Source organism: Perissodus microlepis, chromosome 13 (assembly GCF_051167445.1).
Source record: "Perissodus microlepis isolate ML-2025 ecotype Zambia chromosome 13, ASM5116744v1, whole genome shotgun sequence".
Classification (NCBI taxonomy): domain Eukaryota; kingdom Metazoa; phylum Chordata; class Actinopteri; order Cichliformes; family Cichlidae; genus Perissodus; species Perissodus microlepis.
In genome coordinates, this window is record NC_140473.1 from 15,949,986 (window position 1) to 15,973,754 (window position 23,769).

Sequence of the window (23,769 nt, forward strand, 5' to 3'; positions counted from 1 at the left end):
GTGTTTATTATTATGTTTCATCCCCTTTGTCCTAGTATTTATTTGGGTGATTCTGCTATACTGTAGCTTTGTCCTTGAATGTAGCTGTGAGGATGTGTGTAATAAATTACCCTCTGTCATTTCTGCTCCACCTTGCATCCCTTGCTGCCAGCCGGGGATTGGTGGAGAGACGGCAGTAAGGCCCTCTCGGATTGGTGGACAGTGACAGTGGCTTAAAACAGGTTTGGTGGCTAACTCTTTGTCTTAAAACAGTAATGGACTGAGAAGGAGGAGGCTCTGTATGTGTGTCTGTGTGTGTGTGTGTGTGTGTGTGTGTGTGTTTGTTGGTGTAGGACAAGCTTAAGTAGGGTTAGAGGGAGGTGCTTTTAGGTTAAGCTCAGTGTACCGAGCAGAGGGAGTCTATTTAAAGGGCACCACCCTCCCTCTCTTGAATGATTGAACAACATTGGCCTCTCCCCCCGTTGCTCATCAAGATCAGCTGGAGGAAGTGGTGGCTCAGCCAATGGGATTACAGTATCAGATTGACTCTGTGTGTGTGGGGGGGAGAGGGAGAGGGCGAGCAAGCCTGGACAAGCCAGCAGCAGCAGCAGCGTCGGTAGCAGCTCAGCCTCTGTGTTTGTATATGCATGTGTGTGTTTGTGTGTGTGTCTGTTTAAAGAAATGTAGGGCAGCCACTTATTCTCCCTCCCTCTGACGTCTCTCTCTCTATCTTTTCCTGTGTCTGTCTTTGTTTCTGCGCTCTGCTGAGGTAGCTCCAGTCGCCACGGCGACGGCTGACATTGTTACTTCCGCATTGGCTCGACTGTCTCTCCCTCTCGGTGTCTCTCTCTCTCGGTGTCTCTCTCGGTCTCAGCTCACCTCAGGGATTTATAGAGGGGGCATGCAACCTCCCTGAACGACCATTGTCAGTGTGAGAGGGTGAGTGTGTGCGCGCGCGTGTGTGTGTGTGGGTGGATGAGTTTATGTGTGTGTGACTAAGGGTGAGGTGACTCCAGGATCCAGACATGAATTCCTGTTGGAAGATGAAGATTCAGGTACAGATTCTTGCTCTTGGTGATGTTGCTGCCGTGTGTATTTGTGTTGCCTTTGTTTGTGAGTTGTACTGATGTCATTGTTGTTCTTGTTTATTTACACTGCTGCTGCTCCCGCTCGGGGACGAATGCAGATAGATCCTGTCAGAAATGTTGCTTTCATCGTGTGTACATCTATACAGTAAATGATCCTGTATGAGGCTTTATTCAGAGAAAAGATCGTGATAATAAACGGGAAGTGAGGCTCACTGTGGTCTCCATATCACTGCTTGCTATGCTGAGGCCTTCTTTCCACTGCAGTCGCCGAGTGATGAAAGAGTTGCCAGGAATGTGTCTCTTTACGTGTGTGCGTATGTGTCAGAGAAAGGAATGAAGACTAAAATGAACAGAGACAGCCATCTATCACTGTGATGGTGGTTGTTATGGCTTTATGTGTGTGTGTGTGAGAGAGTACATTACATTTGTTTTGCCCTCCTTTTGTGTCTTTTGTTTACTTTGTTCTCTCTCGCTGAGGGATCCTGTTTGCACGTTTGTATTCGGTGCATGTACCCACATGCGTCTTTTTGTTTTGGTTTTTTTTTGTCTTTATAGGGGAGCATCCGCCATCTCCTCTGCGTGAACGGTTGACCCACATTCTCCTGTGCCGGTGACCTTTTGTTCAGGATGAGTAGGGGTGCGCAGACATACTGTATATAACTTCCCTCAAACTGTTTTCAGTTTGAGTGCTGTCATCGTGTTTGGTAACAGGCGGCCAAAGTACAGGACACTGTAAACTAAGCCCTGTCTTTGGTCATGTGCGCTGTCATTTAACTGTAAGTGCAAAAAATAGCCTGTGCTGTTGTGAGTGTTTACTAATAGTTAAACACAGTTGCTCCAGATAAACGCACAAGAGAAGTCTGACGTCTAAATATGTATTTTCCCTGTTAGTCAGTGGCTTGGCATATCACATCATCGACTGATGCACCAAATCGCAAAGCTTTGTGTCAAATCGCCAGCTGGTAACGGGGGTGATGGGGAGATTAGTGCAGTCACATGTCATGGCAGGGCTTAAAACCTGCTCTAGAGGGGAGATGAAGGGAGAAATCAGGAAGAGGAGCCAAGAAGGTGATGAGGCCGAGGAAGGAGAGGATAGTGATGCACAGGCTGCAGGAGTTTCAGGGTACCTTCCCAGTGCTCTTTTGACAATTTATTTTGCAAAGTATTTTGCACCAGGACCTGTGTTCGCTGCTTTCTTTTCCACTTCTGCTTCTTGTTTCCTCTTAAAAAAGTCTCCTTTTTGAAAACCCACAAGTGTGGTTTTAATATTCAGCAGAACTGAGAGCTGCGCGTTTATGCCATTGTTAATCTTCACGCTACATACTAAAAGATTTTCCCAAAAAAAGGGGGGTGCTAAAGCTAAAGCTTCTCTGAGCAGCTGCTAAATGCTGCCAGCTATAAAGAAAAGACGTGTTTGAACTTCATGTTGGCCTCTCTTTCTGTTTTTTGGTTGTTGTTTGTTGGTTTTTTTTAAACTGAGTGCCAGTAATAGAGTCTGCGAGTTCCCTTTTGAAACTGAAAGTTCACTGATGTGATGACTCACGGTCAGCATTTCTCTCCTTCCTCTCCTGCTTGTCTCTGTGAGCCTGCCAGTGTAATGATTTTATCACAAGGGGACCATGGGTTCAAACACTAATAATGCAGCTAGTTAGGAGGCACTCCGCTGAACTAATTATCTGTAGCTTGACTTTTTCACGCAAGTTATAAATAATGACTTGTGTCATGTAGGAGAGTGCACGCCCAAGTGCAGCTAATGAGGAAATGTGGCTTTCATGTAGGGTGACAAAAATATTTCACCGTATCTTTGGACCTTTTGATGCTTTCTCAGAGCAGTCGGGCCCGGGTCATACATCGCTTTCACTTTGTCATGCAGCTACTATAGAACCAACTTGTGGTGCTTCATTGTTGGTGAATTTTATATTGACTATAGAATAGGCCACCGTCCATGCAGTACTGCATTGCATGTGATGGTCACTGTCTCTCATGCTTGGACATACTGATATAATTATGCTTAAGATGAAAGAAGATGGGGGACAGACAGAACAAAAGAGGCGGAAGAAGGGGAAAACCACAAGCTCACGTACGTCTGATGAGAGCACAGACATAACGCACACAGAGGCGTGTGAAAGCTGTCGATTAATGCACAGATACAGTCTGTGGAGTGGGGGGTTTGTCTCCTTCTCATGACGTCTCCACAGTGTTTTTTGTAAACGCCTACACGAGTGCATAGAGACACACACTGATGCTGAGCAACGACACTTTAGGGCTGCCATTTGATTAATCATTTCCTCCTCTCTACAGAAAAGTCTATAGCATCCAATTTAAGGATAGATCTTGCAGAAACCTGCACCTAAAAATCTGTAATTTGTTCAATTTGTCACCTATTTTTCTAAAGTGCATGACCTCCTTTGTATATCATGCCTCTTTCCCCCTCCTGGACACAGTTATTGTAGGTTTGCTGGAACTTCTGTGGTCAGCCGAGCTCTCCATTAATGGTTGGTACTGCGCATAGTTGTGTTCACTCATCTGGTTCTGATCTCCTGCACAGCTGCCCCCTCAGAGTCAGCCTGTATTTCCCTTTTAAGTGGCCACTGGACACTGACAGGACAGGAAACCATATGAAAGCCAGCTTCCTCCCTCGATGGCACTCTTTCTTGTGGATACTTGATATTGTGATGACGTGTGACTATAATCTCAACAACAGAGGAGCGAATGAGAGCGGTGTTTACTCAGATATCCCTTTATCTCCAGTCTGTCCTGTGCGCACACTTGTGCGCCCCAGCTGTACTTCCAGGCTAACAGTGTCTTGATAATGGAATCTTTGACATTGATGGCATTTGATTTATGTGATTTTTTTTTATGTGATCTCGTTTTATTATTTGCGTTTGGAAAGAAGATCTTGTGCCTTTTTGTCTGCAGTTTGTGCGTTCAAAAACAAAAGAAGAAAGCACCACTATGATTCAACTAAAAACTGTGTGTGTGCGCGTGTGTGCATTTGTGCCTTTAGTCTGCAAAACTTTACTTCCTCAGAAGTCACTTTCATAACCTATTTTTTAAACCTTAGTCTTCATTGAAGGAGGAACCTACGATGCAGATGTTCATGTGATTGAATCCATGTATATATTCCTGTTTTGCTTAAAACCAGAACACAAAAAATGCTACAAGTAGTACAAAAAATATAGAAAAATAACATATATTATTACTGTCACTCATGTTGATGTTTACCTTTGTGTCGGGGTTTTGTTTGTGTGTGTGCACACTCAAATGCACACTCAAAGTAGGAATGAAAGGAGGTAGAGCGGCTGTATCCCAAAGTGCTGTCGTGCTAATATGTAATATTAACATTGTGTCAATAATTGTATTTTAAAAGATAATTATAATCAGCAATGGGATATCACATTGTTAAAGGCAAAGTGAAAACTGTAACAAGAACAGCAAACAAACCTGAAAGTCCATGAAAGTGTCATGGAAGCACAACTTTCCATGATAAAAATGTAAGATTCGGAATTCTAGTGCAGTAAACGTGTAAAATTAGGGTTTTTTCTGCAGATGAAATATAAAGTGCTGTTTTCAGTTGTTCTGGGTGATCAGAGTACATGTGTGGGTGTACGCTGCAGGAGCTTTAACAGCCTGGTCATGTTTTCAGCCTTCTCTGCAAGTATGCAACGTACAGAAGACTTAAATGTGAAAATTGAATAGTAACACATTTTGTGTGAATTGTGTGGGTAATGTAAGTGTGCATGCACACAGCTTTTATTTAATTTCTTCTGTTTATGTTTCTTCTTTTTTTGCCTTTTTAAATCCATAACACCCACCAGGGTTTATCTGCTAAAACACAAACAAATACACCATTTCAGATTTTGACCCTTGAGATTAAAGACTTTAAGGATTATTTACAGTATTGAACTGGTCAAATAATGTGGTTGTAGGAAGGCAACATTTTAATGGATTGGATTCTGAATGGAGTATGTTCTGCCATGTGTTGAATTACTTTAAAGAAATTTATATTCATGCACCTTTTTGTACTAATGGAACTCTCTGAAGGCTGTAGAGTGCTGATGGAGAAGTATAAAAAAGGTCACTGTGTCTTTGTGGAATTAACGAAAGTGTTTGATAGGAGAGCCAAGAGAGGAACCGTGTTACTTTATGAGGAAGTCTGGAGTGGATGTGTGTGAGGGCTGTGCAGGAGAAGTGACAGGTGGAAGGGTCCGAGGGAGGGGTGGGATTACATCAGAGCCGCTTCCTGTTTGGAGTGATGGTGGACAAGTTGACAGATGAGGTCAGGCAGGACTCTCTGTGGATTATGATGTTTGCAGATGACGTTGTGATCTATAGTGAGAGTAGGGAGCAGGTGGAAGAGAGTCTGGAGAGAAGAGGAACGAAAGTCGGTAGAAGCAAGACAGAAAACAGGTGCATGAATGTGAGGGAGACAGGTGTAACAGTGAGTAGAGGTAGTGAAAGCAGATGAGTTTAAATACCTGGGAAGAAGAAAGTGCAGTCAGGGTGGAGTGGGTGGAAATGAGTGTCAGGGGTTATTTGTGACAGAAGCATCCCAGCAAGGGTGAGAGGGAAGGTCTACAAGATTAGCAGTAGTCCTATTACCAGTGAGACCTGTTATGATGTAGCATGGAGACAATGGTACTAACAAAAAGACAAATTGGAATTTAGCTTTTGGAGACAGACTCAAATGGGCTTTAAAGTAACTGCAGTTTGGGGCAAATCAATAAGTTTCCAGTTGGTTGTATTGTTTGTTTGCTGCAGAGGGGGGAACACACAGCATGCACAGGAAAAAGTCAAAGCTATGGCTTGCAGCCCTGTGGTTGTTTGAGCTTTCAGAGGCGTAGCTGAGTTGTGGGTCATTCAGCTGTGGTGATTAGCGAATGATACATCTTCTATTGAATAGAAGAGTTCAGCAGCCTGCAGAGGTCGTGTAGAGTTGTAATGAATTTACAGAGAATGAACGAGAGAGGAAGAAAAAAAAAACGCCACACATGCACACACACACGTACACACACACGTACATCTGTCCATTAATTTTGCTGATTTAATTCCTTCGACAGTCACCTTATTACCACTGTCTGATGGCAATCATTCATTTGCCTCCTCTGCTTCTTACTTTTTATGTCTTTTCCTCTTCCTCCCATCTTGTTACAATGTCAGCAATTTGTAGCAGGAGATGATAAAGAGGTACTACAACTCTTTATTGTTACGTTGGCAAAAAAAGCTGCTTTATTTGCACAGGGCAGAGAGAGCTAACCCTTCTAATGAATTAAGTTTGAGGTTTTGTTTGAGATATTTTGTATGTATAAGTCATTTTTGAACAAAGGTGGGTTTTTTTTGACTGGGCCCATTTTTCAAGGTGACTATTAAAATGCCCCACATCCATTTTTACTCTTCCCAATTATCCTTCAACTGACACCCTAATGAAGGTGTTTATTCCCCCCTCCCAGAAAACCCCCCCCATTGTGATTCTGTTGTTGAACCTGAAATTTGTCATTATAGTCGTCTTTGTTGTTCTGTTTTTGTCTCTAAGGAAGTTGAAAGCCTTGAAACCTGGAAATGATTAAACTATTCCGGGCAGGAGATGTTGCTGGTAATGATGATGAACGGTTTATTTTGCTCTGATAATAGAAGTTGAATAATTTACTGTGAGTAAGCAACACCAGTGTTTCCTTTTTCTGAAGAAAGACGTAAAATAAATTCTAGTGCCTTTGCCAAACGTGCTTTTATTATCGAGCTTTCCATGGATCAGAGATGCAGCATGTCCAGGCATGTCCTCTGTGAACCGTTGAAAGAATCTTAAGTGGGTGAAGTCAAACGTTTGAGAGGGGCAACAACAAATAATACACACAGACTGAGAAGAGTGAATTGTACTTTCACATTGATTTGCAGTGAAAAAGTGTTAAAAATCATCCTAAATAAAAGAAGCAGCATTTTTTCAGCACTTAAAAAAGTACCTTCTTATTTATTTATTTATTTATTTATTTATTTATTTATGGATGGCAAACTTGACAAGCAGCTCTCACTCGTGACCTCGTGTGTTAAACCCTGCTTGTCGATACTGAGACTGATGCAGCTGCCGGTTCAGGCAAAGAGCAGATGGTGCTTTAAACAGTCCTGCTGACTGTAAGTCTCAGGTTTGTATTCTGAGAAGCTGTTGACCTCAAACACAAGACCTATCTTTATTCTGGTGCGACAATGGCGAGAAATGATGCGGAAAGCGGACGGAAGCAGCTGTTAGCAAGATTAACTTCTCTAAAACAGCATTTCAGTAGAAAATCAGACATTTACTGCAGGACTGTTTGGACAGTTTTGCTCTTACCACTATCCGTCCTCCAACAGCACACGATTCAAAGCTTTTTACATTTATTCCATCCATATTTAATTACTCTTTGGTTGTGCATCAGTAATGAAAGTTTGGGTTAAACAAGACATTAAAAGGCATCATCTTGAATTTGGAAAAACTGGGATAGATGCTTGAAAATGAGCTGCAGGCTTCGTGGGCTCTCAAAAACTGTGACTTTTGTAAAAACTGGCTGCAAGTTGTTGCTGATGTTTCTAATCGACAATTTGGTTCATTTCTAGGTTTTAAGTATAGATCACAATTTCAGTTTCAAAACCTGTAATGTGATTAACGAGGCTAAATGTTTCATATTATGTTTGTTTGCCCTACTAAAAAATAGAGGTATATGATGATGATCTAAACAAATTGTTGATGGGTGATTTTTTTTTTATTTTTTTATTGGTGAAAACTGAACAAAGAAACAATCTTTGACAAGTTCAAATGGTTTCTGGTGATGAAAGGAACTTGGAGAGAGTCTGGGTTAAATTCACAAGTCTTATCTTCTTGAGATTCTTCCATAAAAGTGAGCTGAGCCCTTCTCTCTGTGGGCTAAGAACAGACCCTTGAAAAACACAGTGATCCCCCCGAATATGACCTCTCCTCCTCTGTACTCTCTTAAGCTTCTTCTGTTACAAGCCAGAGTCTTCAGAGTCCAGTATGAAAGTTGTGTTATCAAAGACTGGAGCTGCTAACAGACCCACAGAGGAGGTGGAGAAGGACAGGCACAGTGGACTGTGAAACCTGAACTCTCCCTTATCAGAATTATGCATGAGCTTAGAGAAGCAGACCCTTTATAGTCTACAGACGTGGCAGTGAAGGTGACTCGCAGACCTTGTACTGTAGGAAAGACAGTTAGGCAGTGCGGGTTTTTAACTGTAACCTGTGCTTAAACGAGACGACAAATGAAGATGTATTTCCCGTCTCTTCTTTTGTCATCTGTATTCAGCTTGTCTGCTCTAATCACTGCTGTCTATAAAAGCCACGAGTCCATTTGTGGCCTTGTTATTTCCAGAACCCCTCAGTCTGGGGATGTGCTCTTGTTATCGCTTTCTCCTGCTTTTTTTAACCAAGAAGGAAGGATTAAGGGCAAGGATCATCAATTTGTTCTTTTAGTCTCCTGTTCCCTTTATCCCTCGCTGTCATCTCCTGGAAGGAAAAAATGAATTTTTATGCTCCTCGACTATTTGACAATTGATTTGCTGAACAAATTGCGCCCATTGAGAGCTGTATTTGCCATTTTGTGCCATTGTGTTGAATGCACTGAAGGAGTAATGACATGGAACTGCTTCACCTTAATCCGCTAGCACAGCAGGAGACCATCTTGGTTCTTCATGCATTTAGATCTGCAAAAGTACATTTTTGTAATTAGATGTTTTTTTCATTTTTCACCATGTTTTCATGTAATCTCTGTACTTTTTGTTGTGTGTCAAGTGCTTAAAGTTATGTGGCAATATAAACCAGGAAGTGCATCATACTGGAGGATTTCCCATTTAAACTTGAGATAAAAGCATTTTGAGATTGGAGATAATCACCACAACTTTGACGCTTGAGTCAACAAACAATGACACGAGATGTCAGCGCTGCCTCCTCTTCAGTTGCGTTCACTGCTGCCGCAGCACTTTGCTCCACAGAAGAACACAAGACAGTAGGACAGTACCTTAAAGGTCAGGAATTTTTACACCTGCATATGAGTGCATTGTCCAAACTCTACTAGTTAAGAGATTTTAATCACATAGTTTTAGCTAAGAAACGATATCCAAGTTGCCACATCAACATGGAAAATACAGGAGAAGGAAGGGAAGGTCTGGGTTAGTTGGTGGGTGTGTTGCAAGTGTCCTTCGTTTTTTATCTTATGTTTACATGAACGGAAATATAAGGAGGCGGGGAGATGCAGCAAGTGATTGAGACTCGGGACATACAACGGTCCTCAGTTACTATGGCAACTAGTCACAGCTAGGACACGTCAAGCACTTAAGTAATTAGAAACTGTAACATGTTGTAGAGTCTGTTAGTGGTACGGCGTGTTTGTGTGTCTGTGTGGGTGTAGGCTTGTTTTGGCAAAAAATGGTGGAGATAACACTTCGGCTGCTGATACTTATTAACAAAATAAAAGTTCCCAGTGTTTATATCTCCAAAAACAAATACTGCTTTTCTGTGTGTGTGTGTGTGTGTGTGTGTGTGTGTGTGTGTGTGTGTGTAGGAAAATGGGAAGGCACTCCCAAAAGGCCCTGGGGCCTAAATACACTCAAAAATACACCATGTTCTTTAACCTCCTAAGACCCGAACTCTTCCATGGCATGCATTTTTAATTTCTCTTTGATATTTGGGCATATTGGGGCCCGATGAATGTAAAAACAAAGAATTACAAGATTTATTTTTTTTTTACCTTATTTTTGTTTTTAAGAAAAATGAGAGCCACATATGAAGACATTCGTTTAAAATGTTGATAGAACAGTAGCAATATAATGTCCTCGTAAGTGGATATCAGGCCCATGTAGAGCAAAATTGAGTATTTTAGTCTAAATAACCCAAAATGTGATGTCCACATATGTGGACGCCAGGTCCTATGAGGTTAAATTAGTGGGAGAAAAATCCACCAAATGAATAGTAAAAATTACATTTTAGGTGTAGCGCTTTTCTCTTGTCACTCTAATTTTAAGGGTTGCCTGACTCTGATGCTACCTTGCTGTTTAATGCCTTAAACAGCAAGAAAGTGGTTGTTGTAAATTATTTGATGTGATTACTTTCTGGCTTTTTTTTTCTTTGGATCTCCCTCTCTCTTAGAGAAAATCCTCCAAACTTAACTTTTGTTCTTAAAACAAACTCTTAAAGAATTGAACAAGAGTGCTACTGAGAAGAAAATCGACTTGAAGCAAGTAGAAATTTTTTTCACTTAAGCAAACATAAGCACAAAACATACTTGGTAAGAAGGTGAATAAAGCAGTATTAAATGTCAGGGATGATTGGTACTCACAGGAGAGTGAGTGGATTGTCAACTAACCGCAGATATGGTGGTTTGATTCGTGTTCTCTCCACATGCCGAAGTGTCTTTGAGCGAATCCGAATCCTATAAATAGATTAATGAGAAAAGCTCTCTGAAGTCATCTGTAAAGCAACACATTTTAAAATGTGTTCTATAAGTGCAGGAGAGTTAACAGTTAACAGTTTATCTAATTAACTCATTGACACATTACATTTTGGTCACGTTGCACTAATCACCACTGGGGATCGGCTTGTTTAAGGGTCTCTGAGCGCACAATGTGTGGTCTACAGCGTGCAGGAAGAGGAGGCAGAATTCAGCGGGGGCTAATATAGCCAATTTTTACGCCTCAACAGTTTAATCGGGCCGTACTTTCATGTCTTCATAAATTTGAAAAACTCTCCCCACAGAGCTGGTTTCTCTTTGCAAAGATTTGTTTGTATCCAACTCATACACAGCCCTGTCAGACCTGGTGTGAACTTGGATGTTATGTAACTATGATTGATTACTCATTAAGGAACCATGCCCAGCCTTAATAACAGCACTGAATGCAGCACAGCGCCCCAGCGGCTGTTTGTCTCGGTCTCTGATGCAAGCCGAGAACACTTAGTGCGACTCGAGGATCATTATAAAACTTGACTATGCTGAACGCTGGAAATATTTGCCTGTTTTTGCTTGCTGGGTAATGATACAAATATTGTGACTGAATTTGATTTGGAGTTTGGATGGGTGCGTTATACAATCGGCTTGTCCTCCTTTTGTCTTGTGCCAGAGAAACTAGATTTACCAACTTAAAATGCCAAACAGCACATGCTTGCAGGCCCTTGAGATGCTAAGAAATGTAGTGCATTACACTGAGAAGGACCAAGAATCGGGCCTAGTTGATCCTTCCGTATTTGAGTTTTTTCATTTATTTTATCATACATTTGGGGGGGTTATTTTCAAGACGCCCTAGCAGCATGCCTGTAGAAACGGTAGTGTTGTTCTGCTGCGTTCACCCAGATTGAACAACAGTCATGTTACAGAGCTTTTTGAAAATTTTCTTTATGTAGTCATCTGAAAAAACAAGTACACTCCATGATTCAGTGGCCTGTGCAACCACCTTTACCAATAATAATAATAACAATAATCTCTCACATAACTATGGAGGACTTCTGGCTCACTGTTCTGTTCAATGTTGGTTCAGCTCCTTAAGATTTGCAGGTACAGCTCTTTAGAGCTCTGTTAAGGTCCCACCACAATATTTTAATGAGGTTGAGATCTGGACTTACTGGATCTGTGCAGCACTTTTCTTTTATTTTTCAGTCGTGCTGTAGTAGATTTGCTGCTGCTTTCCTGTTTGACCCAATTTTGGCCAAGTTTAGCTGCCGGACAGATGGCCTCACATTTGACTCTAGAATAGTTTGGTTTATAGGTGACCCGGGGGCCTTCCAGTCCCCAGGTCACATTCAACATGTTGCTATGATGTCTTTGGTCATGGTGCTGTGCATTACGCCTAAATATTTCTACTTTGGTTTTGGTTTTTGTCCAAAGGACATTGTTCCAGAGATCTTGTGGTTTGTTCAGGTGCAGTTTTGCAAACCTACACCGTGCTGCTATGTTCTTTTTAGAGAGAAGAGGCTTTAAACATGCAAAACCTTCCAAACAAGTTATACTTGGATTTTTTTTTCCTTATTGTACTGTCATGAACATAACATTTAACATGTTGCTCTTTGGGATTTTTGCAATTTCTCTTAATGCTGTGTAGTCTGACAATTGGGAGAATTTGCTGGAATGTTCACTAGGAAGATTGTGACATTATGTTAAAACTTCTGAACTTCTGCATTTTTGGAGGAATTCAGAACTGATTATCACATGCAGTTAATTAGCAGCACCTAGCTGCTACATACCCTCTTAATTCCTATGGAAGCAGTAATGATGGACTTAGTATTTCAGCCCTATGTATCCTTTGAAAACTTTTTAGTTAACAATATTCGGATACCTTCAGGTTTCATGCTGAACGACGTGCTTAGTACAAATTGTCAAAAGTTAGCATACTAAGCTAACCCGGTGAGCAGTGTAAATATTGCTAATGCTAACATTACCATGATAATGCTATCATTTCACATATTTCTGTCAGGCAGCTTTTCACTTTGTTGTCTGATGTACAGTGCATGCACGGACTGGATGGCATTTTTGTGTTTCTGAATGTTTTTCACTTACTGGAGCTGTCGTTCTATCTTTTACAGAATGAAAAGCCTCTGGGTCCTTCAGCAAGCCGGTCCAGCAATATATCAAAGGTGAGCAAAGCACATACAAATGAGAAAAATTTGAATAGAAGATGTACAGCCTGGGTCCATCACAGAGAAAAGGGAGCACACTTGTAGACAAGAATATGACAGTGAGGTGAGCTGTATTTGAAGGTGGAGATTGACAGAGTAGGTAGACATGCACGGGAGTGTAAGCAGCTGATAGATGACCTGCCTCGTTCTCATCACATCGCCACAATCAGAGCCGCCTTTCTGATCAACCTCTGAGACTTCTGTCTTTCTACGTTTTCTCTCTTTCCTTTTATGCTTCATGGCTCCCATAGGCAAAGCTACAGCCTGCATTGAAAATGGCTCTATGGTTTCAGTCTTTTTGTCCCCTCATGAGCCTCTTAGAGGATAAAACCTTTACTTGTGCTAATAGATGTCAGGGTCATTCTGTCACCACGGGAAGGCTCCAGCAATAACATTTGATCCATGAGCTGCTCGCTCTTTAAACATGAGCAAGATGAGAGGTATTGCACCCGAGAGACAAATGCACTGATCGTTTGCAGGATAACGATTATAGTAACAAAAATGCAGTTTTTCTAAGGCAGTGTGCCACTTCATGTCTGCAGGGGAACAACTGGCTCACATTTACAAAAATATGCCCATTTGATGGCAAATAAATCTGTTATATGTGCCATACCTTGTAGACATTCAACATATCATGTGTAACTTGATATAAAATATATATTAATGCCACATTTTTTAGCAGTACAACAGACCATTGATAATCCGTGTAAAGGGAAATGTATTTTTACACCAAGAAGCCAATTTGCACCCCAGCCTTAGTTACAATGACTTCTTGCTCTCTAGTTAAATCCAGGAGGTCCAGACTTTATAGCGCACTACAGTTGATTTTTATGTCAGTGCAGCGGCAGTGAGTACAAAGTCTGCGAACGTTGTACCTAGAGTACGTGCAAACAAAACTTTTTGCAATCCTCAAAGCAAAAGCTATAAAGTTATATGATCATATAATAATTTTGATCTGGGTGTTTTCATGTGTGATAAGTTTTTAATCTTCCCATGACTTTTCATAGCTTCTAAGTTACGATACTAAGACTGGCGCCACTTTGCCTAGAAACAAGCAGTAAATGGGAAATGCACTTAATCACTCTAGGAGGACAGGGTTACACCACTCTCCTGTCTGCTCTTTAAATATGTCGCTCCAGCCAGCTGTTAGGAAACAACTTGAGTGGTGTTCATCTCATCTTACACTTGAGAAACAGGTTATTTCTTCAATGGAGTGTAATTATTTTATTCAGTGTCTGTGGAGAGAGAGCAGTGTCACTCGCTTTCTACACAAATCTCATTCATAAATGGAGGGGTGGATTTCATCAGGTTGCAGACGCAGTCCATTGTCATTGAATGTCCTATATAGATCCCCATTCCTCTGACAAATGTGTTTGTAATGAAATGATAGACATAAAGTCTGAATAAAGCTCTTAACTTTGACAGATTTAATTAATAATCACCGGTCTGTCTGGCAGCTGGTGTTTCCTACTCGTTCCTAAAGGGAAATGCATTTGACTGGCAGGTATTAAGTTGGTATAAATTGTTCTCTGGATGGAAAAGCCTGCTGGGGGTCTTCAGAGTTGGAGAGTGAGTCAGATTATGACTGTAAAGGTTGCCCGGTTGAGTCGGTGGACCGTTTTGAGAATCGCAGACAAAGAAATGGTGCAATAATCTTTTGACAGAGACTCCAAGTGAGAAGATTTAGCAGTGGATTATTGTAGGTGGGTAATGTGTTTTCACTAAGACGGCATCTCCCTGAGACCACTTTCCCTAGAAGCTGCTTGAAGACGATGATTTTATGCATATATGCAGTGTATTTACAAGTTTCCACGCTTTGCAGTTATGACAGCATGAGATGAAAGATGTTCGTATTTGCAGCAGTGACTCGAATGTTCCTCTTTGCAGAAAAAATATCAAATGTAGGTCAAGTTAATTTATGTTTGTAAAGTTGAATCTTGGTGAAATCTACATCTGATAAGAGTCACCTTATTTACTGCTGAAGGGTTTTTGTTTTGTTTTGGGGTTTTTTTGGGGGGGGGCTACACTGACACTTGATTGTTTTCATTCATTTGCACGTGAGCTCCGGCCACATTCAGAATAAGGACGCCAAAACAAATGTTGAACGGCTTCGCGTGGCACGGATTCAAGCTGAATCGCATCAGCTCCAGTCAGACCAAATCAAAAATGAATGTGCTGGTATTCGATTGTTGACCTACTTAAAAGATTTCTCTCTGTATAAATAACCGCAGCATCGGCCTGAGAGGAATATTTCATAACATCCCCAGCTCGACACAGTCATACAGCCAGAATAATCCAAATGCTACAACATCTAAAGCATTCGTTCATTTTTTTAAAGCACCTGCTCTCGTTTTACACGGATAACCTGGCAGGGATGCGTTTGGCCTTTTTGGCTTTCCCAGTATTTATTTATTTATTTATTTTTTGCTGTTTTCTTGAATCGAACAGCTTTATCCTTTCTGAAGATGACTCAGAAATAAATCTTATTTCTAGTTATCTAGTTGCTCCCCCTGGAATACCTGTCACAAGGAATACACACACCGGGAGAGAGAGATTTATACGATAACAGGAAAACAAGCAGCCGAATATGGCCGGGGGCTCATTTGTTTCATAAAGGTGATATTGCCTCCATCAGTGAACTTGTCATTGAGGGGCGCTGAGCTGTGTGGTCGTGGATATGAAGGTATACGCGTATCCACAACCATAAACTCATCATCTCCCTTGTCCCCGGTGCTTGTTTGTTCATTGAGTCCTTTCTTCCATCAAGCCGAGACTGAGAATTGTGAAAGAAAGGCAGTGTTGAGGGGAGATAATCAACACTTTTTTTGTTAAATTTAACCGTTATCGGTGATAAACTTGTCTGAAAAAACACGGGCTTTTCTGATGTAGGCTGAGGATTGCCTCCTGATTTGGCGTGAGTTGATTTTTCCACTCAGTGAGGTCAGGAGGCTTAGCTGTAGCCCTTTCTCTCTTTAGCACAGTGCCAGGGTGCTGTGTGATGCCTCCTACACTGTTTGGGAAGGAATTATAGTATTACAGTCCTCATAAAGACACAAAGCAGCGACTCACAGCTCAGTGGGCTGCTGCTTATAGTCGGCCAAACATCTGGTGGTGCTCTAGAATTCAAGCTGCTGCAGTTTTGCAGAGTTTTAGGCTCTGTAGCTGCAACATCCAACCTGAATCTGCACCTCTGATCACTAGAAGAGCCTCTTTGTTGGTCTGTTCAGCTTGGCAGACCACAAAGTCAAAACAAGGCACTGAGCCAAGCTACTATTTTGATAAAAATGAAATCGTTTGAGCACATTTTTGTGTTCAATCTGGCACATTGCTTATTTCTGAGCGTTTCTGCTGAAGCAGGGCCTGGTCCCTGAAAAATGACTGTATGACTGAATGCTGTAAAATGACACCTGTGGAGGGTGGGCACAAATAATGTAAACAGCAATGGAAATGAACTTTATCTGAGAGGTTGTCACAGAAGTGGCTCATGTTGTCTGCTGTTTAGAGCTCCTGCTATCATAATTTCTTTAATGGTTTAGTCTTCAGCTTTTTTTTTCTAGTTAACTGAATCTTGGTTGTTTTTGGTTTGGGTGTTTTTGGCCTGAAAAATAAATATAAATTAATGCAAAGACTGTTTGATGATGATAATTTATATCTGTTAGCTCTCAGGCTACATACAGAGAAGGATTATAGGAACTCAACCAAAACAGAAGCTATGGAAATGCACTTGCATACAGTCCAAAAAACCAACAGCGTGTCGAACGGCAGTGATGGAGGCATGCGTAGGTCGAATGCTCAAAGAGAATTTATCAGCGAGATGGGATATGCTTAAAAAAACATCCATCGAGATTTTAAAAAACGCACAGATGAGAAGGAAAAAAACAACAGAAGTTTTTGTCTGACAGAAAGCTGATGCACAAACATGAAGCTGCATTACTAGTTGATCTACATATTTCCACACAGTGTGTAGATGTCACGTTACATGTGCTCCACTGCCACAAACCACGTCAGGAAGCTTTAGTCTGCATGGAAAACCCGGCGCTCTTAGAGTTCCTTGCGCTTCAGAAGCTGGAACAAGAAAATGTTGAGCAGTTTTGTTTAAAAAAATATGTTTACGTTGTCATCTAGACATGACATGGTTGTGAAAACGTTTTGGCAGGTACTTTCACACAGCCGCACTAAAGAAGTACACACTAAGGAGCCCAAAGTGCAGGTTTATTAATCAAAAACGTTATTTAGGGAAAATTGGTCTCAAAAGTCATTAGACAGCTGCGTAGCAGTATTTATCAGTATTAGTTAGCATAATTATTTTGACATTTAGGTCACAATTATGGCTTGAAACAGAAGTATTTGACTTCTTAGTGTCATAAATTAAACTAGCATCGATGTGAAGTCTGCCTGATGGTCTAACGTGGAAACAAGAGTGCGACTGGTTGAGGTTCTTGGTTCAAGCTGTGTATGATGTCCTAGTCAGTCCAGCAAACCTCCATGTCTGCAGCAGGAGTGAGACACCTTCCAGTCCCCTTTGCTTTGGAAAGGACTCCTTCCTGGACACCTTGCCTTTGGAGATGGACACTATTGTTCATCATGACCACTAATAGTGTAGCCATAGCCCTCATGGGCCACCATTAGCCAAAGACCAAAGGGCTGGAGAGAAACCTCATCTACAGTTTGAAGTTTTATTTGGCCTCTTCAGCACTGCCAGTGACTGGCATGTGGTATTGAACAGGCTGGAACTGGCAGAGAGGCCGTGTGCCGAGTACCAGAAGTGAGCCATGCTAAAGGCAAAGCTGCCGAAGGAAGTAGGATTTGCTCTGCAAAGCTTTTGCATTGCTGAGCATCGTCGGACAGGATTAGAGGAAGTCAATTAGATGAGCTACTGAAGCCTCAGAGAAAGAAACAAGGTGGCTTTGGATTAAGAAGGCAGATCCCTGGATAATTGCTACTGGGGTCTGATCAACCGGGACTGGGTTGCCGGGGAGATGGTGTCTGATGTTGACAGTAAACGCCTCATGATCCCAGGTTAGATCACTGAGGATGCTTCTGTTGCTCACTGCAGTAAAATCTACTTTCAACTGGTACAGCATTAATACGGCACGAGATGATAACTGTGGTGTGAGTGAGTGGGTAGTTTCTCCTTCATCACAAGTCATTTATAGTAAACAAAGGCAGGGATGGTGATATTCAATTTAAAACGGAGTGTATTCTCTCGTTTTCAGAGCTTTGTGCTGCCACTTTGAAGCCTGTCCAAGACTTGAATAAACCACACTGATTGCCATTTTTTTGCAAGCTCACATGAGGGCCCATTGAAACAGATGGATAGGCAAGATTTAAGATAGTCTCGAGGGCCAGAAAAATGATTGGCCAATCAAGTCCATCAGCTTTCCTGCTGCCTCCTGCATAACCTGCTGCTACCAAATCACCCTTATTAAAGCTCTAATGAGTTTGTAGCTTCTCAAAAAAATAAAAATAACACCAAATCTGACAGCATTAGATTTTAGGGAGGATTGCTTTGGCGTCATACTTTGGTGATTATTTAGTATGCGTGTGTATGATTAATGTAACTAGGCTACTCATCTCGTGTTTGAGGTTTCTTATATCTGATGGTGGTGGTTGGATACGCAAGCATTTGCGGCACAGCACAAACCCATCAGCGTATTCAGCTTTGTGGGTATCAGCGCACTGCATGTAATGACACATAAGTGTATTGTATATTGCTGGGGTATAAATTGCACAGCTGGAGGCCCCACTTTATATTAGCAGCATGACCTTGCAACAGCCACGAAGAAGCGAGTGAGTGAGCCAGAGAAAACTATAGAAGTATAAACTGCGGTCGTTGATGGATTAAAGAAGCTCTTGATTAAAAATGGATTTTATCAAATGTTTGCGCAGGGCTGCATGAGAACGTATCTCAGCTGTAATATTCATCAGTTTTATGATTAACCTCCACGAAGGTTATAAACAAAAGCCGAGGCCGAGTTAATCACCTGCTGGCTGCAGCTTCACGTATAACGCGCAGACCCTTTATAATTGTATCGATCTTCTCATCTGAACCACGGGCAAAAAAGATAATAAACCTATTTTCCAAAATGTCAAACACTTTCGGTAAAGTTCATTTTTGTCCTGGGAAATCAAAGTTTGACAAAACATTTCAAGTTTAACTGGTCTGAACTGCATATTGTGCGTCACAATAAAAAAACCTCACTCATAATCAAATTGATATGTTAATAATTGACACGTTAAACTTCAGATTAGACTACCCGTATTTTTTTGGTTACAAACTTTGACACCTCGGTTTAGGTTTGTACAGTTTTAAAGGTCAACAGTGAACTTTTGATTTTTGCCAGCTTCGTTAGGAGTTTCTCAATGGGAGCCAGTGATTCATTGCTCCTGTTAGATTTTAAAGGTTCTACTTGAAAAGGCCCCAATGGCTACGTCTGTGCAGGTTTAGGCTGTCGAAGAAGGAAGGAGGCAGAGGTAATGACATGCGAGTAATAAGGTGTTTCAGGGATAAGAGAGAGTGCAACAAATACAAAAGAGAATAATTTATGCGTGGCGTGAGAGTGCGTGGAGGGCGGTAGTGCTTGAGGAGAGAGGTTAAATTAGTAGTTATTATAATAATATGAGTTTTTTTCAGCACTCACAATAAAATAAACAGGTGTTCATTAGGGTGAATGTGAAGTGAGGCTGGATTATATCTAATTAGCACATCAGAGTCAGAGAACCATAACTGAATGGATACGTTTAAGCGCGAATCTGCTTCCTTTCACAGTATAGAGGTTTCAAAGTGCAACAAGTGTCGGTGGTGCCAAAAACCAGTTTTCAGCAGTTGTTGAAGTATCATTGCCTCCAGCGTTTTTTGTTATATGTTAAACGGAGGCAGTTATTTACTCATCAAAGCAGGTCCTCACAAGAGAGAGCTGTTAAGAAAGAGCAGCTGTTTAATAGGAGTGTGGAGTCATGCAGGGTTTTAACGGGAAGTTAATCATTATTACCTCAACTACGTTATTGTCTGATCGCTCGAAGACGCAGTGAGTTATCTATTTGCCGAGTTGCACAGAACGTAACTAATAAAGATCCCTATCTGCTTCATTGGTCAGCCCACATTCATATTTCCCACGATGCTTCAGGTAAACTCAGCGTTTCTTGAGTTTCATTTGAGTAACTTTCGGTTTTTGTAGTTTATTGTGGTACTGTCTGCTAAATAATGACGCTTTAATTGTTGTCTCTCATCCACTTCTGTCTTTTCATTTTACATTTATTGGCCAGACTGCTGTCAGAGCACCAAACGGTGACCTTGAACATGAGCTGTTTAAAATAAGAGTCAAATTAAACAAGAAACAGAGGAAATAAAAGATTTAAGCAAATTACATCCCTGAGTAAGCAGTGACGCGAAACAGGAGGACAGCGTGTTTAAGTGCTTTTGTGTGCAAGTGGGGAAAAAGAAGCGGTGCTGCTCATGCAGCAGATAAACAGGATGAAAGGGCATGGCTGGAAATTGAATTTTCTATTGATTGGTGTCCGGCCGTGAGCTATAAACTTTCCTTTAGTTAGAAATTAAATCAATAGGTAATTAGTTTCTTGCTGAAATTACCAGGCTCTCTCCCCCCCCCCCATGTCTTTATGTTAGCAACCCAAACACTGTCTGATCTCATTCTTTATGTATCCGGTCTGAACCTGTCAATATGGGCGACTTTAGGGAATATTATCTGTACTTGAGGGAATATACTCAATCATCTTCTTGTTGAAAGTAGGATGAAAAGATCACATTTATGTTGAATGTGAAGCTTAAAAACAACAGAGGTGAAAAAGAGGGTTTCAAAGGCTTCAGTGTGGTCTGATACAACTAAATGATTGAGAGCAGTTCTACTTATTTAAAAGGAGCCACACAGTTTGTGTCTCGTCTCACAGATGAACTCATCTAAGCGAATGTTTTTGGAACACCCAAGTGACGCTACATAATAATAAAATATGATGTAATAAATAATTTGTGATTCTAAATTGACCCTGGGTGTGAATTATGAATGATTTGTGAATTAGCCAAGCCGGCGACCTGTCCTTGGTGTCCCCCTATGACTCCTGGGAAAGGCTTCAACCCGTCTCATAAACCTGAATTGGATAAGTGCACTAAAATAGTTGAATGATCTACCAGGATGATCATCTGATCAATTAGATTTATTATCCTGTGAGACATAAGAGAATATTTTGCAAGTAAAACCCAAGTTGTCATAAAAAAAAAAAATCTCAGGAAAAAGTAATCTTCATATGTTTGTAAAATAAATATTGGTGAAAGCCTTGATGATGCTGAAGGTGTTTTCATTCTAACAGCCTTGCACCTGCAGTGCACGTGTTTAAAAATTATTCTCTGTAGAAGCTGAGCATTAATCTGCAGCCTCACGTCCCCCAGCCGTGCCTCGCTCGCCGCCTCGTTCTTCTTAACTCTCGATCGGTCTCATCAGCACTTCTCTCTTCGCAGCCGCCTGTTGATATTATTTTTCTTTTTTTGCAGATTTCACCTTAAACTAGACAGATTAACTGGCAGCATTGTTTTTCCCCCTCTCTATCATCTTGTGCATCAGTACACAACATGCTTTCTCTCTTTGTGTAAAGATCACACAAATGTGCTGATGGGTGCTGGCGCTGATAATTCCTCACCACGCAGAGCCACGGCCGCCACCACGGAAAATACAATCGCCTGTTGATTGATGCAGTATTTATTTAACTGTAGGGTTTCATGTTCACGTGCCTGTACTCTCTGTCCTAAACTGCCTTTTGTTCTGCGTGTGCTTTGTTTCTCAGGCTGGAAGCCCGACTTCAGTCAACGCTCCGTGCAGTTTCTCGAGGACGTCAGTTTCCCCGTCTAGCCAGGACATCTGCAGGTACCTTTCAGTCTGAATTCATGCCAAGAAATTATATTTGTCCAGGTTGATATGAACACCTGCGTGCAGTAAATGAACTTTATTTATCAGTCTATCAGTGACGAAGTTGCTTATCAGTGGGTGATGTTGGCTTAACTTTTACCCCTGAGTGGCACAATGTCACTGCTGGGAGCAGCCTTAGTTGCAAGCTGCTGTTAAATGGAGTTAACGGTAACATTAATCATCCGGTGTTTTTATATCCTATTTTTCAAACTCCTTTCTTTTTAAATGCATGATGTCTCTTCCATTTCTCTTTTTTGTCTTTCCCCCTACCTTTTCCTGTTGTCCTCTACCGCTGTTGTCTGTTGCGTGCTCCTTTTTCACACACAAACACGCACAATCACATCATCAGTCAGGATCAGGACACTCAGAAGCAGACAGCAGTGGTTCTTTTGAGTTCTAAGGGTAAAACTTGTCAGGGTTCAGGAGATGTTTCAGTGACCACCCTCTGCACAGACGTCCTACCTGCTTCCAAACACGCCAAACAGCGAGACTGGCTCTCTCTGCTGCGTCCGTCCTCCGTCAGCATCCGTTCCAACAACTCGCTCAGGTTTTCGGTGTCTCTGAATGACGTCGGCCAGCGTGTGGACAGTCTTTGCCGAGGTCTGCAGTTTATAGATCGCACGTGCTCTGAGGGAGAGTTGGAGCTGAAGCTCGAGCCCGCTCAGCCTCCTGACTTGGATCAAAGGGCTCACAAACTCAACTGCAAGCTGGCTGCAACGCCCACACAACAGATCCCAAATCCTGGCTTCTCAACGCGCACCCAGCCCCACCTCGTTCCCTCCTTCACCAACAACTACAAGTACATGTTGGGCATAGCGCCCGCCAGTTGCCTCCCAACTGATCACGGTGTCCTCACCGCTCCTCATTCCAACACCCACCACCACCCCAATAACTCCCCAAGCTCCAATTTTCTTCGTCTCCTCCTTCCCTTCTCTCGATCCTCTACATCAGCCAGCCTGCAATGCTCAGACCTGGGCAGCTACGCCTCCCACCTCCACATCAAGTCCTCCAGTGCCCTGCTGGAAGGTAGCGAGTCAGGCTTGCCCTCTGAGGATTTAGTGGGAGATGACGATGTGTTTGAGGAAGACCAGCCCAGTCCTACTTCAAAAGAAACGGGCCAACCAGCATCTCTAAAAATGGTGACAGTGGCTGCGTCAGTTGGACTTCTAGCTCCAGTGTGCTATATGGAAGGAGACAGCGATCTGGACTGCTGTCCATCCCCTTTGTCAGAGAAAACGGGGCCACTGTCACCTTATTCTCTATCCGGGGACTGCTGCAGGTGGGTGACTGTCTGGACGGCGTAATCCACACCCACCCTTCCTGTGACGTAAAGCCCAGACCACCCCTGTACCGTGACGTGGCAGTGAATCCCAGAGCCCTGTGGAGTAGTGGAGAGCTTCTCATCCCATAGCCTGTATACCCAGAAAATATCTCGTTGTGGTATTTGTAGTCTAAATCCCTGCTCAGAGTCGAGCAGTTACTCAGAAGAACCTGACACGTAGATGCTTTAATTTCCACACACCGCAACACTGTCCACCTCCTCCTCAGCTGTTCCAATTCAACCCTTTTGTGTGTGACACAAATGTGCCGTAAAGTAATTTCATACCATCTAATTTCACTTCACTGTTATCTCAATGTTCTGCTGTGTTTTTCATTGTGCTGCCAAGCTGTGTTTTTAAAATATTTTTTCATTTGTTAGATCGATGAGGCAGTAAAGTGTCGTATATAGGCTGCAAAAAAAAATAAAAAAATCTGATTGATTTTGGCTCATAAGCCTGAGGCTTTGCAGTAGGAATAGAGGGCAATAGGACTATTATGGAATCGATAGAAGGGCAGAAGTTAGCATGGAAAATTTAATAGCACAGAGGAACAGAGTATATGTCTGAGAACTAGTGGAACAGAGAACAATAAATAGCCCATGTCTGGGTCCACCATCAGTCTTTGTCACATGACCAATTGGATGCTGTCTTACTGCCAGAGCCAGTTCTTATTATAAAGACACATTGTGAGTAACTTTATTACAGACCAGGTCATGGCTGCGAGGTCTCTGCAGATGAGTAGATCTTGCTGGTTGCCAAGAACGGGAATTTTTTAGCATTAACTCCTGCTGTCGATACGAAGCGTGGCAGCACTTCACTGG

The 23,769-nt window shown here is 41.9% G+C and overlaps 1 protein-coding gene across 2 annotated transcripts in view; it reads left to right on the plus strand.

Moving 5' to 3' along the window:
• The window catches only part of marchf8 (membrane-associated ring finger (C3HC4) 8), a 94,265-nt gene that overhangs the window by 54,890 nt on the left and 15,606 nt on the right, over nucleotides 1-23,769 (plus strand). The window contains exons 3-5 of one of the 2 annotated variants that reach the window (XM_084948747.1): nucleotides 12,619-12,669; nucleotides 21,508-21,587; nucleotides 21,979-22,908. In XM_084948747.1, the coding sequence (XP_084804873.1) occupies nucleotides 12,619-12,669; nucleotides 21,508-21,587; nucleotides 21,979-22,908 (1,061 nt within the window). The remainder of the gene's footprint in view (nucleotides 1-12,618; nucleotides 12,670-21,507; nucleotides 21,588-21,978; nucleotides 22,909-23,769) is intronic. The other variant, XM_084948746.1, reaches the window with a different exon arrangement.